This window comes from Felis catus, chromosome A1, assembly GCF_018350175.1.
Source record: "Felis catus isolate Fca126 chromosome A1, F.catus_Fca126_mat1.0, whole genome shotgun sequence".
NCBI classification, from domain to species: Eukaryota; Metazoa; Chordata; class Mammalia; order Carnivora; family Felidae; genus Felis; species Felis catus.
Genome location: NC_058368.1, coordinates 129,890,180 through 129,904,167, shown reverse-complemented (window position 1 = coordinate 129,904,167; position 13,988 = coordinate 129,890,180). Strand labels below are relative to the sequence as shown.

Sequence of the window (13,988 nt, the reverse complement as noted above, 5' to 3'; positions counted from 1 at the left end):
CTCAAAATAAAAAAATAAGCATTAAAAAATTTTTTAAAAAGTTGGCAGTCTCCCACTACTGTCCAGAAAGGAGTGTGTGATGGTTAAGCCATGAAAAGCAGTTTACTTAATAAGTCTATTGCTCTAGGATACAAAGATTTTGAACAAGTTTATCAAAGCACTCTTCTGCTGTTAAGTATGAATTCTTAAGCTCACCAGGCTAATACGCTGGAATAAATACAGCCCTAAATAAGCAAACTGCTCCACAACTAGGAAGAAAACTAAACTTTGTAATCACTGAAAACCTTATAAGCACCCAACAACTTATCAGAGGGTAACCTAAATAACTTATCCACTTTACTACAGTGGTTTAAACAAATAATAATAAATGCATGGGTGAAAATGGAAATGACATTCTCAACTCAACAAAAAAAAGTAACTTAAGCAGTCTAAATACCATCGAATTTAAGAATTTAGTTCATAACTATACCTTAGAAATCAATCCATACGAAAATACAATAACATTCAAATTCAAAACCTGACTGATAGTGTTCTTGCTTAAATTATAAACCAAGGGAAAAAAACTATCTATTAGGTTTCTGAGAGAACAAAAGCATGAAGTGAGCTACTCTCGCACAACTACAAACAAGATCAGGCATCTCCTTCCCTATGGCAGCTTCTCTTGCTGTTATTTCCTTGTATCATCATCTACTCAATCCTTCATCCCTTACTATGTGATTCCTGCCCCAACAATTCAAATAATCTTTTGTCTCAGGGGATTTTACTGCCTTCTGCCTCTTCCATCACTGGACACTTCTAGTAACATGCTCTTCTATCCAGGATTCACCCCCATACCGTTTCTTACATCTTTGCATTAGTTTTTTACCTGGCTTTTTTTGTAGGACCTTCACCTCTTCCTATGCTTAAAGGTGAAAATCTCAGCGTTCAGTCTTTGAACTTGTTTTTCTTCTCCCAAGCCTCCTTATACACACACTCCAAAAGGAAAACTCTATCTCCAACCACTACTAACAACTGTCTCCCTGTCATTAAGATTCTAAAGTTCAGGATCATGTCTGATCACTTTCCCTTGCTCAGTAGTCAATTAGGTGCCAAAAGTCAATCAACAGTTACTGAGTGTACTAGGCACTGGGAATGTGTGAACAAGACAGATATGATCAGTGCCCTCGTCCCAGAATTTACTATATAGCAGAGAAGTCAAAAATGATAAATCGCAATTAAGTAATTAATTACTTGTGTAGCTGCAAACAAAGATCAAATAACAAAATTTTCGCATCATCGTTCTCTCTTAAATCTGTTACCTTCTTTCCATTCCCACTACCACCATTCTGAGCCTAACATTTGTTACTCTCATCTTTTTTCCCCACTGCTTTCCACAGCACGCCCCAGGTAGACTATTTCCCCATCCAATATACTTGACCATGTAAAGCACTATTTCGCTTCTGAGGCTAGTGTGTTTATGAGAACAAAATCCAACTATTACGTTCAATGCCTATCTCAAGGTTGCCTTCATCAGTTGCCCATTCTTGTTCTCTGTCCTGAAAGCCATCCAACAGAAAAGAACACATTGCGGGAGACATGGACGGCTCAATTGGTGAAGTGTCTGACTCCTAACTTCGGCTCAGGCCATAATCTCATGGTTTGTGGATTAGAGCCCCACAGATTCTCCCTCTCCCTCTCTGCCTCTCCCCTATTCTCTCTCTCTCTCTCTCTCTCAAAATGAATAAACTTTAAAAAAAAAAAAAAGAAAAGAAAAAACAAAAGAACACATTCGGGTCTTTCTCAGATTTCTATTATATGGTGTAGGAAATAGTGCATTGCACATAGCAGGCATTCAAACTATTTTAAGTCAACATGCATTAATAAAGTATCATAAAATATACCTCACCTTGAAGTGTTTGCATCATTTCTAGAAGTACAGGAGTAAGAGTCTGATTATATTCATGGAATATATCTATAAATAGTACTTCAGTGCAAGGCTAGAGAGGAAAAAAACCAAATTTCCAGTGACAACAATGGTATATTGTACTGATTAATTCTACAATAAAGAAAAGAATACCCATTCTTAAAATCCTAAAACTCCAAAAATGTTTCCAATTTCTGGTATCTTTACATAAAGCAGATTACAATGTTTATAAATATACTGCGGGGGGGGGGGGGGGAATCAAAATTTAACTTGATTCCTAAAATAGAAAAAGTTTATTTCACTATTTGAATCATTTAGCATTATGTATTCAAAAAGTAAAACTACAAAGAGAAAATAACATTTTTAATTAACAACTCCTTAAATTAAAAAAGCAATATGAAGCCACATTCATTTGCAGATTCAGTGCTGTAACGGACTACCCAGGAATTAATACATTAAAAATTATAAATTTTCTTAGCAATGACATAACAAGTAACAACCACAACTCATGAGTTCAATTCACTACACAGAATAGTATTCCTTTTAACAGACACAAACAGTAACAGAAGTCAAAGTTAAGTATATAAAAAGAATGATTCTTTCTGGTTCTTAAAAGTACTGAATCACTACATGTTTCCTGATATAAAAGAATTACACATTTTGAAGGTAGTATGCTTTATGTTTTAAAAATCTTCTATACATACCGAAGCATGTACAAATGAAATGATATGTCACCTCAAATACTTGCTTTAAAATAATCCAACTGGGGTTGGGGGTTTACTTATATGAAACAAGACTAGCCATGAGTTGACGAATAAATGAAGTTTGGGATACAAAGTTTAAAAAAATTAAAGTGGTTAATTTTTTTTTAATTTTAAAGCACTAATAATTTTTTTATTAATAATCTCTCTGGTTTTCCATGTAATCTTATATAACTAAAAACATTTACATTTTTAGAAAAATTAAAAAATCATGTAAATTATATAAACACAAGTTTTCATTAAAAAAATAGTTCAAAGACTACATTTGATAAAATTTTCTCAAATGTTGGCCATACCAATAATGCATGCTTAGAAAGCATTCTAAAATTAAAAACTGTGGGCTGGTCTCTGAGAATCACACCAGGTGGTATAAGAAATAATGTATCAAAAAAAGCTTTAGAATTACTGAAATACTTAGGAGAGGAAAAAAATCATTCCAGCCAAAAAGACAGTTTTCATTTTCAAAAACATTTGTTTCTTCAATGACAATTATTTTCCAATCAGTATGACTGTAAAATAAAACTTCTGTTTCCAACCCCCAACTTAACAACAAAAAAATTCAGGTTAAAATTCATAATTTAATTAAGTACTTTCCTCTCAATTTGTCTAGTTTAATGCTTAGAATCATCAATAGAATATCATTCTCTACTAAGACTTATAGAAATATTAAGCATATTTTTGCACAATATTTTAAGCATGAAATTGACAGTATTTTCCTGTCAATTTTTCTTTCCATCAATACTTACCCTCAAACTGTATTTCCAAGAATCTCCCCCTGTTTCTTCCACTGCTGTAATTAAAAATATGACCAATGATGCTCTCCAGAAATGCAATAATGATGTTTCCAAAATCAAGGTTTGGAATATCAAGATTTTAAATAACCAGTCTATTTCCATGAGTGGTTTTAAACATTTTACTGAAAGCAAATCCTTGGGAACACAACACCTTACACATATTTATTATAAACTACAGATCATATCTGTGAATATCAGTGTCCTATCAAGTGCTGACATAGCATTTGCACTTTCATTAAAAATTCTGTATGCAGGAAAGCTCAAAATGTTTGTCACTTTCAAAGTATCTGATATCATCTGATTGTACATAGTATAAGCATTCAAAAACAGCTATAATCCTGGTATTATTTCATCTCAATAATTTTTTTCAATATGTTTTGTAAATTAAAATAGTCACATTTTCCAAAAATTCCCAATATTTAAAGACAAATTTTCAAAAAATAAAATACTTTAGGGGACTTTCACAGATAGAGGAATTCAGTGATTCATATTACATTACTATATATACTACCCAAAGAAAGCAATATGAAACAGAAGATTTTAGCTAAGAGAAAAAGCAAAAACACAAAAGGATACACTGTAATGCTGTATTTTCTAAATGAAATAAATTTATTTTTACATAACAAAAAGAGGGAGAGGTCTATCAAAATGTTTAAGGCATTCTTAAATTATTAGGGAACATGAACAGAACTATATAAAGTCACCCAAAGGGATGAAAAAAGGTTAAAATTTAGCCTATGTTTGACCATGGCCGAAGTAATTTGCACATAGGCACTTTACAGACACACACCAGGTACTTTATTTATTAGGCAGACGATTTCTTGATTTTCTGTAGGAATGACTCAGATACATTTATTCTATTACTAAAATTCAAACAGATAAAAAAGATCTCCTGGAAAAATATTTTCATCATCAAAAGACTCATTTTAAATTAAAATTTAAATAGGTGATCCATTCAGCAATTCAGAAATTTTCCAAATTTATTTTTGAAATAAAAATTTCTACAAATAAAGTATAAGACGGGATGAATCACACACCTGATAATAGAGACAGGAGGTGTTTTCGATTTAAACTATATGATATGTTCATAGGAACATCTAAAAATTTTAAAAGGTCTATCTCTGGAGAAAACTCCACATATTTGAAAAAATCATTTTCTGCTTTTGTTCCAATGGATAATAAAGAGAGGATATATTAATTTTTAAAAGCCATGACTCTCAGAACAAAAGTTTTATATTAAAAATACAGTGCTATATATATCACTCAAAGAGACGATATGTATTTAGGAAAGGGGGAGAAAAGCCATGGGAAAACTGAAAAACTGATTCTTACTAAAGCCTTCTGGGTCTTCTTCCCACATTGTCAGTTCTTCTTCAGTTAACAGAAAATAATGAGAGACTAATCTTCTGCATATCTCTGTCAAAGTGGGATATGTAAAGAATGCCATCTTGATCTTATGTGCTTCTAAAGTTTCAGGACTGCTGTCTAGAAAACATAAAATTTCCAAGTTAATCATACAAACATTTGACCAAAATTGGATTATGTAACTTAAATGAATTAAAAATATACCCTCGGGGAAAAAGAGCAAGTGGTGTACGGATTTTCATTTTTATCAAGGGCAAATTTCAAAGACAATTCTTATTTGCCCCACACACACATCATCTTGTAGCCATCCTCTCACTACAGCCTGTACATTACCATGCTGTATTAACACACCACAGTGCAGTGACTTATATACATACATCTCTAAGATAATTTCTCATTCATCTTGTATATACACACACAAATGAATTCCGTGTCTAGAAGTAAACTCACTTCATATCAAGTCAGAGAAAAAATTTAATTGTGCAAATAAGTACAACATTAACTGCAGTGGTTACTGGAGTAATTAATCCCAAACCGGCAGGCTTCAACTGCTCTTTGTGCTACCAAAGATAGTTACTAAGTGCATTATATGGCCTTTAAAGCTAGCACTCACATACTAAAGTCTCTAACACTTATCTCTATTTCATGTAAATAAGATTTCAAAAAAATGCATAAAAATACCAATTATTTCACATATAAAATAAAGAAATAATAATCATTAAAAAAAAAAAAAAACTACCAGTAAGGCATTACCTTCAAAATTTTTGGATGGCTTATAAGCGTAATTTTTTACAATCATCTTAATAAGATTCATGCATTGAACAATGAATCGCTCAAATGTAACGCCTTCACCAACTTCTGTAAATACATAGCTTACAGAAAATTCCAGTGATCTCTGAATTAGAGGAGTAAATGAAAACGGATGCTGATCCAAGAAGTCCAAAAGCTATAAAGAAAAAAATTAAAGTGTATTTACCCCAAATTCATATAGGAATATAATTATCCATAAGTACATCTTATAACTTGCTAATATACATTTGTAAAGTTTTGAACCTTGGTCACGAGTCCACATACATGCAGTTTTGCACGTAATACACATGTAATTGATTTCTTTGGGTATATCATATAATGTGGATTATGTCAAATTATATCTCATGACAGGTATTTCTATTACTTCTACTAGAGGGTCCAAAACAGACCCACTTCATAGTTAATTCAGTAAGAATGGGTAAATATGAAACAAAAATTGTAAGTATATAAAAGATAAGACTTTAAAAAGTAGTAAGAGGGGCGCCTGGGTGGCTCAGTCGGTTAAAGGTCTGACTTCGGCTCAGGTCATGATCTCATGGTCCGTGGGTTCGAGCCCCGCGTCGGGCTCTGTGCTGACAGGTCAGAGCCTGGAGCCTGTTTCAGATTCTGTGTCTCCCTCTTTCTCTGACCCTCCCCTGTTCATGCTCTCTTGTCTCAAAAATAAATAAATGTTAAAAAATAAAATAAAATTATCCTGCCTTTCCTGCATCAATTGTATTTTCGATTCAACTTATCAAATAAGTTGATGAGTCAGATCTCTTCTTCACAGAATTTCTGCTAATAAATGCAAATACAATAGAAAGTCATCATTCTGTAATCCCTTACCAAAAAACAGATCTAGGCCATGATCATGAACAGCTTCTAAAATAATAGGGGAAAAGCTGCTGGGGAACTTTAAAGAGCTCCCTCATCATTTTAAACAACTCAACATTGTACCTCCTGATGTGATGCAATACAAGATATACACAGCACCACCCGTGGAGTATCCTTGCTGTCCTCGCCCTCCTCCATGAAATAAAGCTCAATATGATCAAGCCTCTACAAATTTACAAGAAATATTGGAGGAGGAGGGGTAGAGAGACAAAGGAACATGGTAAGTAACATATCAGGATGCAAGAAGCCAAATTCAAAACATGAAAATCCTACAAGGAAATTACCTATTACCTCAACAAATAAATAGCAACGAAAAAAAAAATGGAAAGAGAACTTGGACACTATCAAATCCTGATTCAAACAAAAGAACTATAAAAATTTTGAGAAAAACCAAAATAATGACTAAATATTTACATGATAACAAAAAGTCATTCCTACTTCTTACATTGTGTTACATTCTTTTTTTAAACCCCTTATCACTTAAAGACAAATATTCAAGTATTTACAGATAATACTAATATGATATCTGAGATCTGCTTTTAAGAAACCAGCAAGGAGGGGAGAGAGAAGCATAGAGATAAAACAGAACTAATCTTCAACAGAAGTTCATAATTCCTGAAGCTAAGTGATGACTTCATGGAGACTCAAAGTCACTCAATTCTACTTGGATGTATGTTTGAAAGTTCCAATTTTTAAAGTTTTAATCAAGTCAGAGATTATAAATATGAAAACTTTATAAATAAAATTATCCATCAACACCACACAGCCCCACTAATCACATGATGTCATTTTACTTCGCTTTGTATTTTTTTGTTTTTAACTTAAAATACCTGAGCCAATTTTATACTGGATCTTGGAAGATTAGGTAGACTTTTGCTGTTGAGGCTAGTTAGAACATAACTTGGAAACAAGGAGAACTGAAACCAAAGGTAACTGCTACTTAACCACAGCAATAAGAACAGCTCATTTCTACTTCTTTTCTCCCCTCCCAGGGAACAGACAACTTAACCCTATTAATAAAACTTAATGAAAGAGGGAAAACAGGCTACAAATTTACATACAGCTGTCTTCAACAACCTGTTTTAGTTCAATGCAGTTCTCAAACCAGGTCTTCCTGATTGCTACAACCCAACTATATATACTTCTCCCAACCATCCTCAGCCCAAAATTTCAGAAACATCAGTTTCTATAAAACTTAGTTTTATCAGAAATTTAGACACATTGCCTAGCACAGTGTACTCATATAATTCTATTCAAAAGGTGTTTGATATTAATGACAATGTCTTTATGAATATAATAACTTCCTGATAATATACTGCCTGCTATATATGATCTATTTCCTGATTAGCTACACTGTTATCTTCTTTATCTCTGCTTTCATCCAGTAGGCTTGAGAATAATAAGATTCAGAAGACTCAACCTCTCTACTATTTATTAGGTTTGTGGTTTTGTTTCATTATTTTTTTTCATCAAAGTGACTTATACTGATATAGCATATAAAACTTAATTATTACATTCATTCTAAATACTTCAAGATACCATTTTTTTTTAGCTTTGCTGTAGTCAGAAAATAAGGTACTTTACACTAAAGTGAGAATGCATGCTTATGTCATTTTCCTTATCAAATCTGAGTTATGTATATTTTATGTAAGAAAACATACTTAAGGTAAAAAGAAAACTTACCACTTTAGTAAAAAGAATGATGGTCTTTTCCAGTCTGTCTCTACATACATTATCTGTACCTATACTTCTACCTGTTAAAAATACAATCCAAATATTAGTACGAGTTTATAATACTCCATAAATTCACAATCAAAACAATGGCAAAACTTGCTGGAAAAATACGGTCAGGCATGTTTTCACCTATTTTGCATCTTAAATCCTGTACTGTGCTTAAGCATTACCAATATTTATAGTTTTCACACACAGTAATTCGCAGGGCCATGTTCACAAAATTAATCCTAAAATACAAACTAAGTCCGTGTTAAAGGAAAAGGATAGTAGCAATTTTAATCTGTGAATAGCTTATCATATTCTCAAAATTTAAATTAGTTATAGTTGAAATATTTTTCAAGCAAAGTAAAAACGAAGTACTGAAAGATTAAAATACTCATTATTTTTCCTAGATCTTCTGACAATTTTCTTTGGATAATTTGCCTGGCATAATTAATTTTGTACATTCAGAACACTGTCCACTAGCCCATTAACTGCTCTATAAACAAATTCTTTCTATTCATCTCATCATTTACGTTAGTCTCTCCTGGGAAGACTCCTACTCTTCCCTCTGCATCTCCACAAGGTAACCAAAGAAAATGACCACTTTTATTAAAATGAATTACTTTATGTAAGTTGTCTTAATCATCTTCGCATGCACAATACCCAAAACAGTGTCTAGAAATAGACTCAACAATGCTTTTCCTGAAAATGACTGACATCAAATAATCAACAACTCCCTAAAAGTGAGTACACTAAAATATCTTCTCAGCCTATTAAGTCTCCAAATACATACATATATACAGGATGTACACATGTGTATGTGGGCATGCAAGCACATGGGTGTGCATTTTGTGTCTGTAGGTGTGTTTATCCTCAACACAACAGAAATATAGATGTTAAATTCTCTTGTGTGGGGTAGTGAATTAGAGAGGGTCCTAAAGACAAGCCAATATAAATTCTGAACCAGAGATCTGCAAAATTAAAGTACCACTTAAGGTAGTAATTTATTTATTTATTTTTTTTTTTTAATTTTTTTTTCAACGTTTATTTATTTTGGGGACAGAGAGAGACAGAGCATGAACAGGGGAGGGGCAGAGAGAGAGGGAGACACAGAATCGGAAACAGGCTCCAGGCTCTGAGCCATCAGCCCAGAGCCTGACGCGGGGCTCGAACTCACGGACCGCGAGATCGTGACCTGGCTGAAGTCGGACGCTTAACCGACTGCGCCACCCAGGCGCCCCAATGCCAAAACTTTTGAGATGCAGCAAAAGCTGTTACAAGAGGGAAGCTCATAGGAGTACATCGTCTACATCAGTAAAGAAGAAAAATCTCAGCCAAAAAAAAAAAGGAAAGGAAAGAAAAGAAAGAAACAGCAAAGATCAGGGTGGAAGTAAATGGAGTGACAAAACTGGGTGACTCACTCGGTTTAGCGTCTAACTTCAGTTCAGTTCAGGTCATTATGTAGCAGTTTGTGAGTTTGAGCCCCATAATGAACTCAATGCTGTTAGCACGGAGCCCACTTCAGATCCTCTGTCCCCCTTTCTCTGGCCCTCCCCAGCTCACTCACTCACTCTCTCTCAAAAATAATTGAACATTAAGAAAAAATTAAAAAAAAAAAAAAAGAATCTATACAAAGTCTAAACAGCATGTGGCAGAGGAGCTACATTTAATAAATATTTGTTAAATATATGACTGTTGTCCATGTTTCCATGGAAAAGAGCAATAGCAGTAAAAGCATCTACAAAGAATGGACACAAAACAGAATTTTAAAAGTTTCCTCAATACTCAGGACAAGACAGATGTATCAGACAAAGATGAGCTCCAATTTAACTTCAGAGAATTAACCATCAAGACACAAGATTTTAGCCTCTCTCCAGATTTCCAAGTGCAGAGCAGAAGCAATCCATGAATAAAGATTCTACAAGTAAAATCTACTGTCAAAGAAGTACTTACTGCATTCCAGAAATTGTTTCAGACGGTCAAATATTCCATGTAAAAAACCCTAGGAAAGATTTTTTTAATGTCTCAATTTATTGTTGTAAACATCTCCCTTATACTTTTTACAAGACTATTAAGATTTACCATATCATTTTAATAAGTTAAAATTATATAAAGTAAAAAACATTCTATTATTATAAACAAACCTTTCAAAGAAAATAGAACATTTCATCTCTCAAAGTCTCATTTCAGTTACCTAAATCACTTTACAATAAAACATTATTTATTATTTTATTTCTAAGTAATCTCTATTCTCCTGTTTTTCCATCTTCACAGCTCATATAATCCCGACATACTGTTTGTGTAATATGTGCCTCCTCCCACTACAATGTTCACTCTCTGAGAACTGGAACTTGTCTGTGTTTATTGCTCTACCCCAGAAACCAGAAGCAGTATTCAGGACCAGTAAGTACGCAGTATGTGGAGAAATGGTACCAATTACTGAAAGGAGAGGTTCTGAAGTTCAAGTATTAAATATTATCTTTAATATATAGTTAAATTATGAATTAAATATAATTATATAATAATTAAATATATTAGCTTTCAGATATAAGACAAGTATCACCATTTGTCATCTGGTAAAAATCTAAACAACCCTTATTTGTTAATAGGTATTTAAGAAATATAAAAATTTTACATATATAAAGGGATAGTAAAAAACAACTTCATTAAAATTTTTAAGGGGCGCCCGGGTGGCTCTGATTAAGCAACTGACTTCAGCTCAGGTCATGATCTCGCAGACTATGAGTTGGAGCCCCACGTAGGGTTCTGTGCTGACAGCCTGGAGCCTGCTTCAGATTCTACGTCTCCCTCTCCCTCTCCCGCCCAACTCTCTCAAAAATGAATAAACAGGTGTTTTTTTTTTTAATTTTTAAGAATTTAAAAATCCCAGACTTTCTGGCTCCATAGATTTTGGTGTATAAACATCATACAAGATGTCACATGTTCTTTCAACAAACAGGATGGTCCACCTTTTTGTCACAAAATAACCACATGATAAAGGCCTTAATTACAAATGACTAGAATAGAATGTTATTTCCTCTTTGTTCTTAGAGATATATTCTTCATTCATACATTCTTGAGTTTGAGACCATTTAACTAGGATATCATTATCTGAAGACTGAGAAAGAGATTTCACTTGGAGAATTTCACCGTCACACTTAGGGTCTAGAATGCTGCTCTCAGTCTGTCTGAAAGCATCCATCTTCTGACTCATGTAAAAATTATGAAACCTCTTTCTCTTGTCAATTTTCTTCTCTGCCACGTGGACAGAAAATGAATTTTGAATTCTCAATGTGTTACACAAAAGCTGAAGATACAATAAAAAGACAGTGCTTCCAGTCTTCTTTTATTCCTTCTTGAAAGATGGAATGCAATGCACAACACAGTAAGAAAACTACAGGATGACAATTTCACTACCGCTCCATCCTCTGGCAATTTCATCATTCTTCCACTTTCACAGTATTTCAATCTTTTTAACCACAATGGAGAATAATTGAAAAATATTAGGTAAAAAATAATAATAATAAATCCTAAGATGATATAAGAGCAAAAGGTTTCATTATAGGAAGAATAAGATCATCGAGATTCCATACACATTTTAAATTTATACAGTAGTCCAATGGTCCCTTAAAGTAATGACAACATAGAAGGAATTTTATTCTATTACTTTTAAATAAAATTAGTTCATCAATAGGGGTACTCCGAAGAAAGCAGAAAACTGTAAAAGCCATCAATTTTAGTGAGCTGAAGAAGAGAAAGAGGAATTTACAAAATCATAGAGAGCTAATTTGTAGTACAAATAAGTTTATGATTTATTCTGTTTATATAATAACAGAATAAGAACTCAAGTTAATCATTAAATGGTAATTTACAGAGTGCTTTAATTAGCTGAAACTAGTTACAAAAATCATTACCTCTATTACTCCTCACAACATTCAGTAAGGTAGGTAGTATATTTCATTTCCATATTACAAAAGAAGAAACGGAGTACCAGGTAAGATAAGAAAATAGCTGGAGGCCACGCTACCAGGAAAAGGCCAAGATTCAAATCCAAGTTTATCTGCCTCCAGAAACCAAAATCTCACCACTATCATACAGTGCTTCTAAAGCACCTTTTAAGTTCCATCTTATTTTTAAGATGTTTATGTTCCATCTTATTTTTAAGATGTTTATGTTATTTGAAACTTGTTATTTTAACTTGTTAAAATTCTATCTTGTTTCCAACTACTCAGTATAACCTTAACTGCTACAAGACAACATTTATAACAGAGTAAAAGTTAATACAGTTTCAGCAGACAGAAGAAAGACTCTTAAGAGAAAGCCAAAGGCTCACAAAACACTGATAGTTTTCAATGAAAACCACTCTTCCAATTTATGGTAATGTGATTCAAATCAGCAATTCATTTTTACTAAAAAACAAAAAGAACCCTGATGAAATCATCAATATTTTAGTTAACATAATTTTATGACACTCAGAATATTACATACAAAAATAATTACTGAGCCATGTGACCTAATGTTTCTACTATATAATATATTCATTGATTTTAAAAATAACTATTGAGCTTTTATTACTGGCAGAGACTGTTCCAAGCTCTGGGATGAATAGTGAGTGAAATATATATGTACACATACCCATATCCATCCAAGTGTTCATTCCAGCATCATTTACCAACAATTAAAAACTGGAAACAACCTACATATCCATCAACAGATAAGTGGGCAAGTAATTTACAGGAATCCTATATTAATGTTATAATTTAAAGAAAAAATTAGCTCTCTGATAGTAAATGCATGGATTCACCAAAGAATCATTAAAAACATAACATATAGGGGCGCCTGGGTGGCGCAGTCGGTTAAGCGTCCGACTTCAGCCAGGTCACGATCTCGCGGTCCGTGAGTTCGAGCCCCGCGTCGGGCTCTGGGCTGATGGCTCAGAGCCTGGAGCCTGTTTCCGATTCTGTGTCTCCCTCTCTCTCTGCCCCTCCCCGTTCATGCTCTGTCTCTCTCTGTCCCCAAAAAAATAAACGTTGAAAAAAAAAATTAAAAAAAAAAAAACAAAAAACATAACATATAATATTACTGACATAAGAAAACTATCATACTAAGTGTAGGAAAAAGCAAGGGAAGAAACAGCATATGGGTACCTTTTACAGAATACTGAGGAAGAGAGAAAAGCATAAAATGTCTTAACATTTACTTACAAATTTTAGCAAGATCTCTGATAGCAAGTTTTCAAATGATTATTTCCTTACTTTTTAACTTTAAAAAAAGCATGTAAACATTGAATGATTCTAATTACCAGCTTTTAAATTCTTTTAACAGTAAAATCATTATTGCAATCTAAATCTGACATACAAAACATACTAAAGATTTAAAACAAACAAACAAGTAACTCGGGTCAAATAGGGTAGGTCAGACCCAAAGACCAATTCCATGTACTTTTTTCAAACTTCCTGTTCAGTACCCCCAAAGCAATCAACAGAAAGCAACATTTTAGCGAACTTGAACTTTCCTGAGAAAACTAACATAGATCTGGGTAAATATATAATATAGTATCATTTTGTTTTGGGATAAACATATACAGCTATATATTTTTGTATACAGAAAAGCAGATGATGCTATACCAACCATGAATATAATCACAAATGTTGGCTTATCAAGAGGGCTTTCCCTTCTTGGATATATTTTTCAGTTGACTGCAAGGAGCACGGATGTATGTTATGATTTAAGAAAAAAATTCATTTTAAATATATAACATCAGAC

The 13,988-nt window shown here is 33.1% G+C and overlaps 1 protein-coding gene across 10 annotated transcripts in view; it reads right to left on the bottom strand.

Annotated features, from left to right (window-relative positions):
* Positions 1-13,988, bottom strand: part of IPO11 (importin 11) — a 212,120-nt gene that overhangs the window by 131,747 nt on the left and 66,385 nt on the right. For all 10 annotated transcript variants that reach the window (XM_045061184.1, XM_023256975.2, XM_045061173.1 and 7 more), the window contains exons 8-13: positions 10,176-10,224; positions 8,190-8,260; positions 5,577-5,769; positions 4,791-4,943; positions 3,411-3,454; positions 1,886-1,976 (exon numbers count right to left, since the gene is read on the bottom strand). In XM_045061184.1, coding sequence (XP_044917119.1) covers positions 1,886-1,976; positions 3,411-3,454; positions 4,791-4,943; positions 5,577-5,769; positions 8,190-8,260; positions 10,176-10,224 — 601 coding nt within the window. The remainder of the gene's footprint in view (positions 1-1,885; positions 1,977-3,410; positions 3,455-4,790; positions 4,944-5,576; positions 5,770-8,189; positions 8,261-10,175; positions 10,225-13,988) is intronic.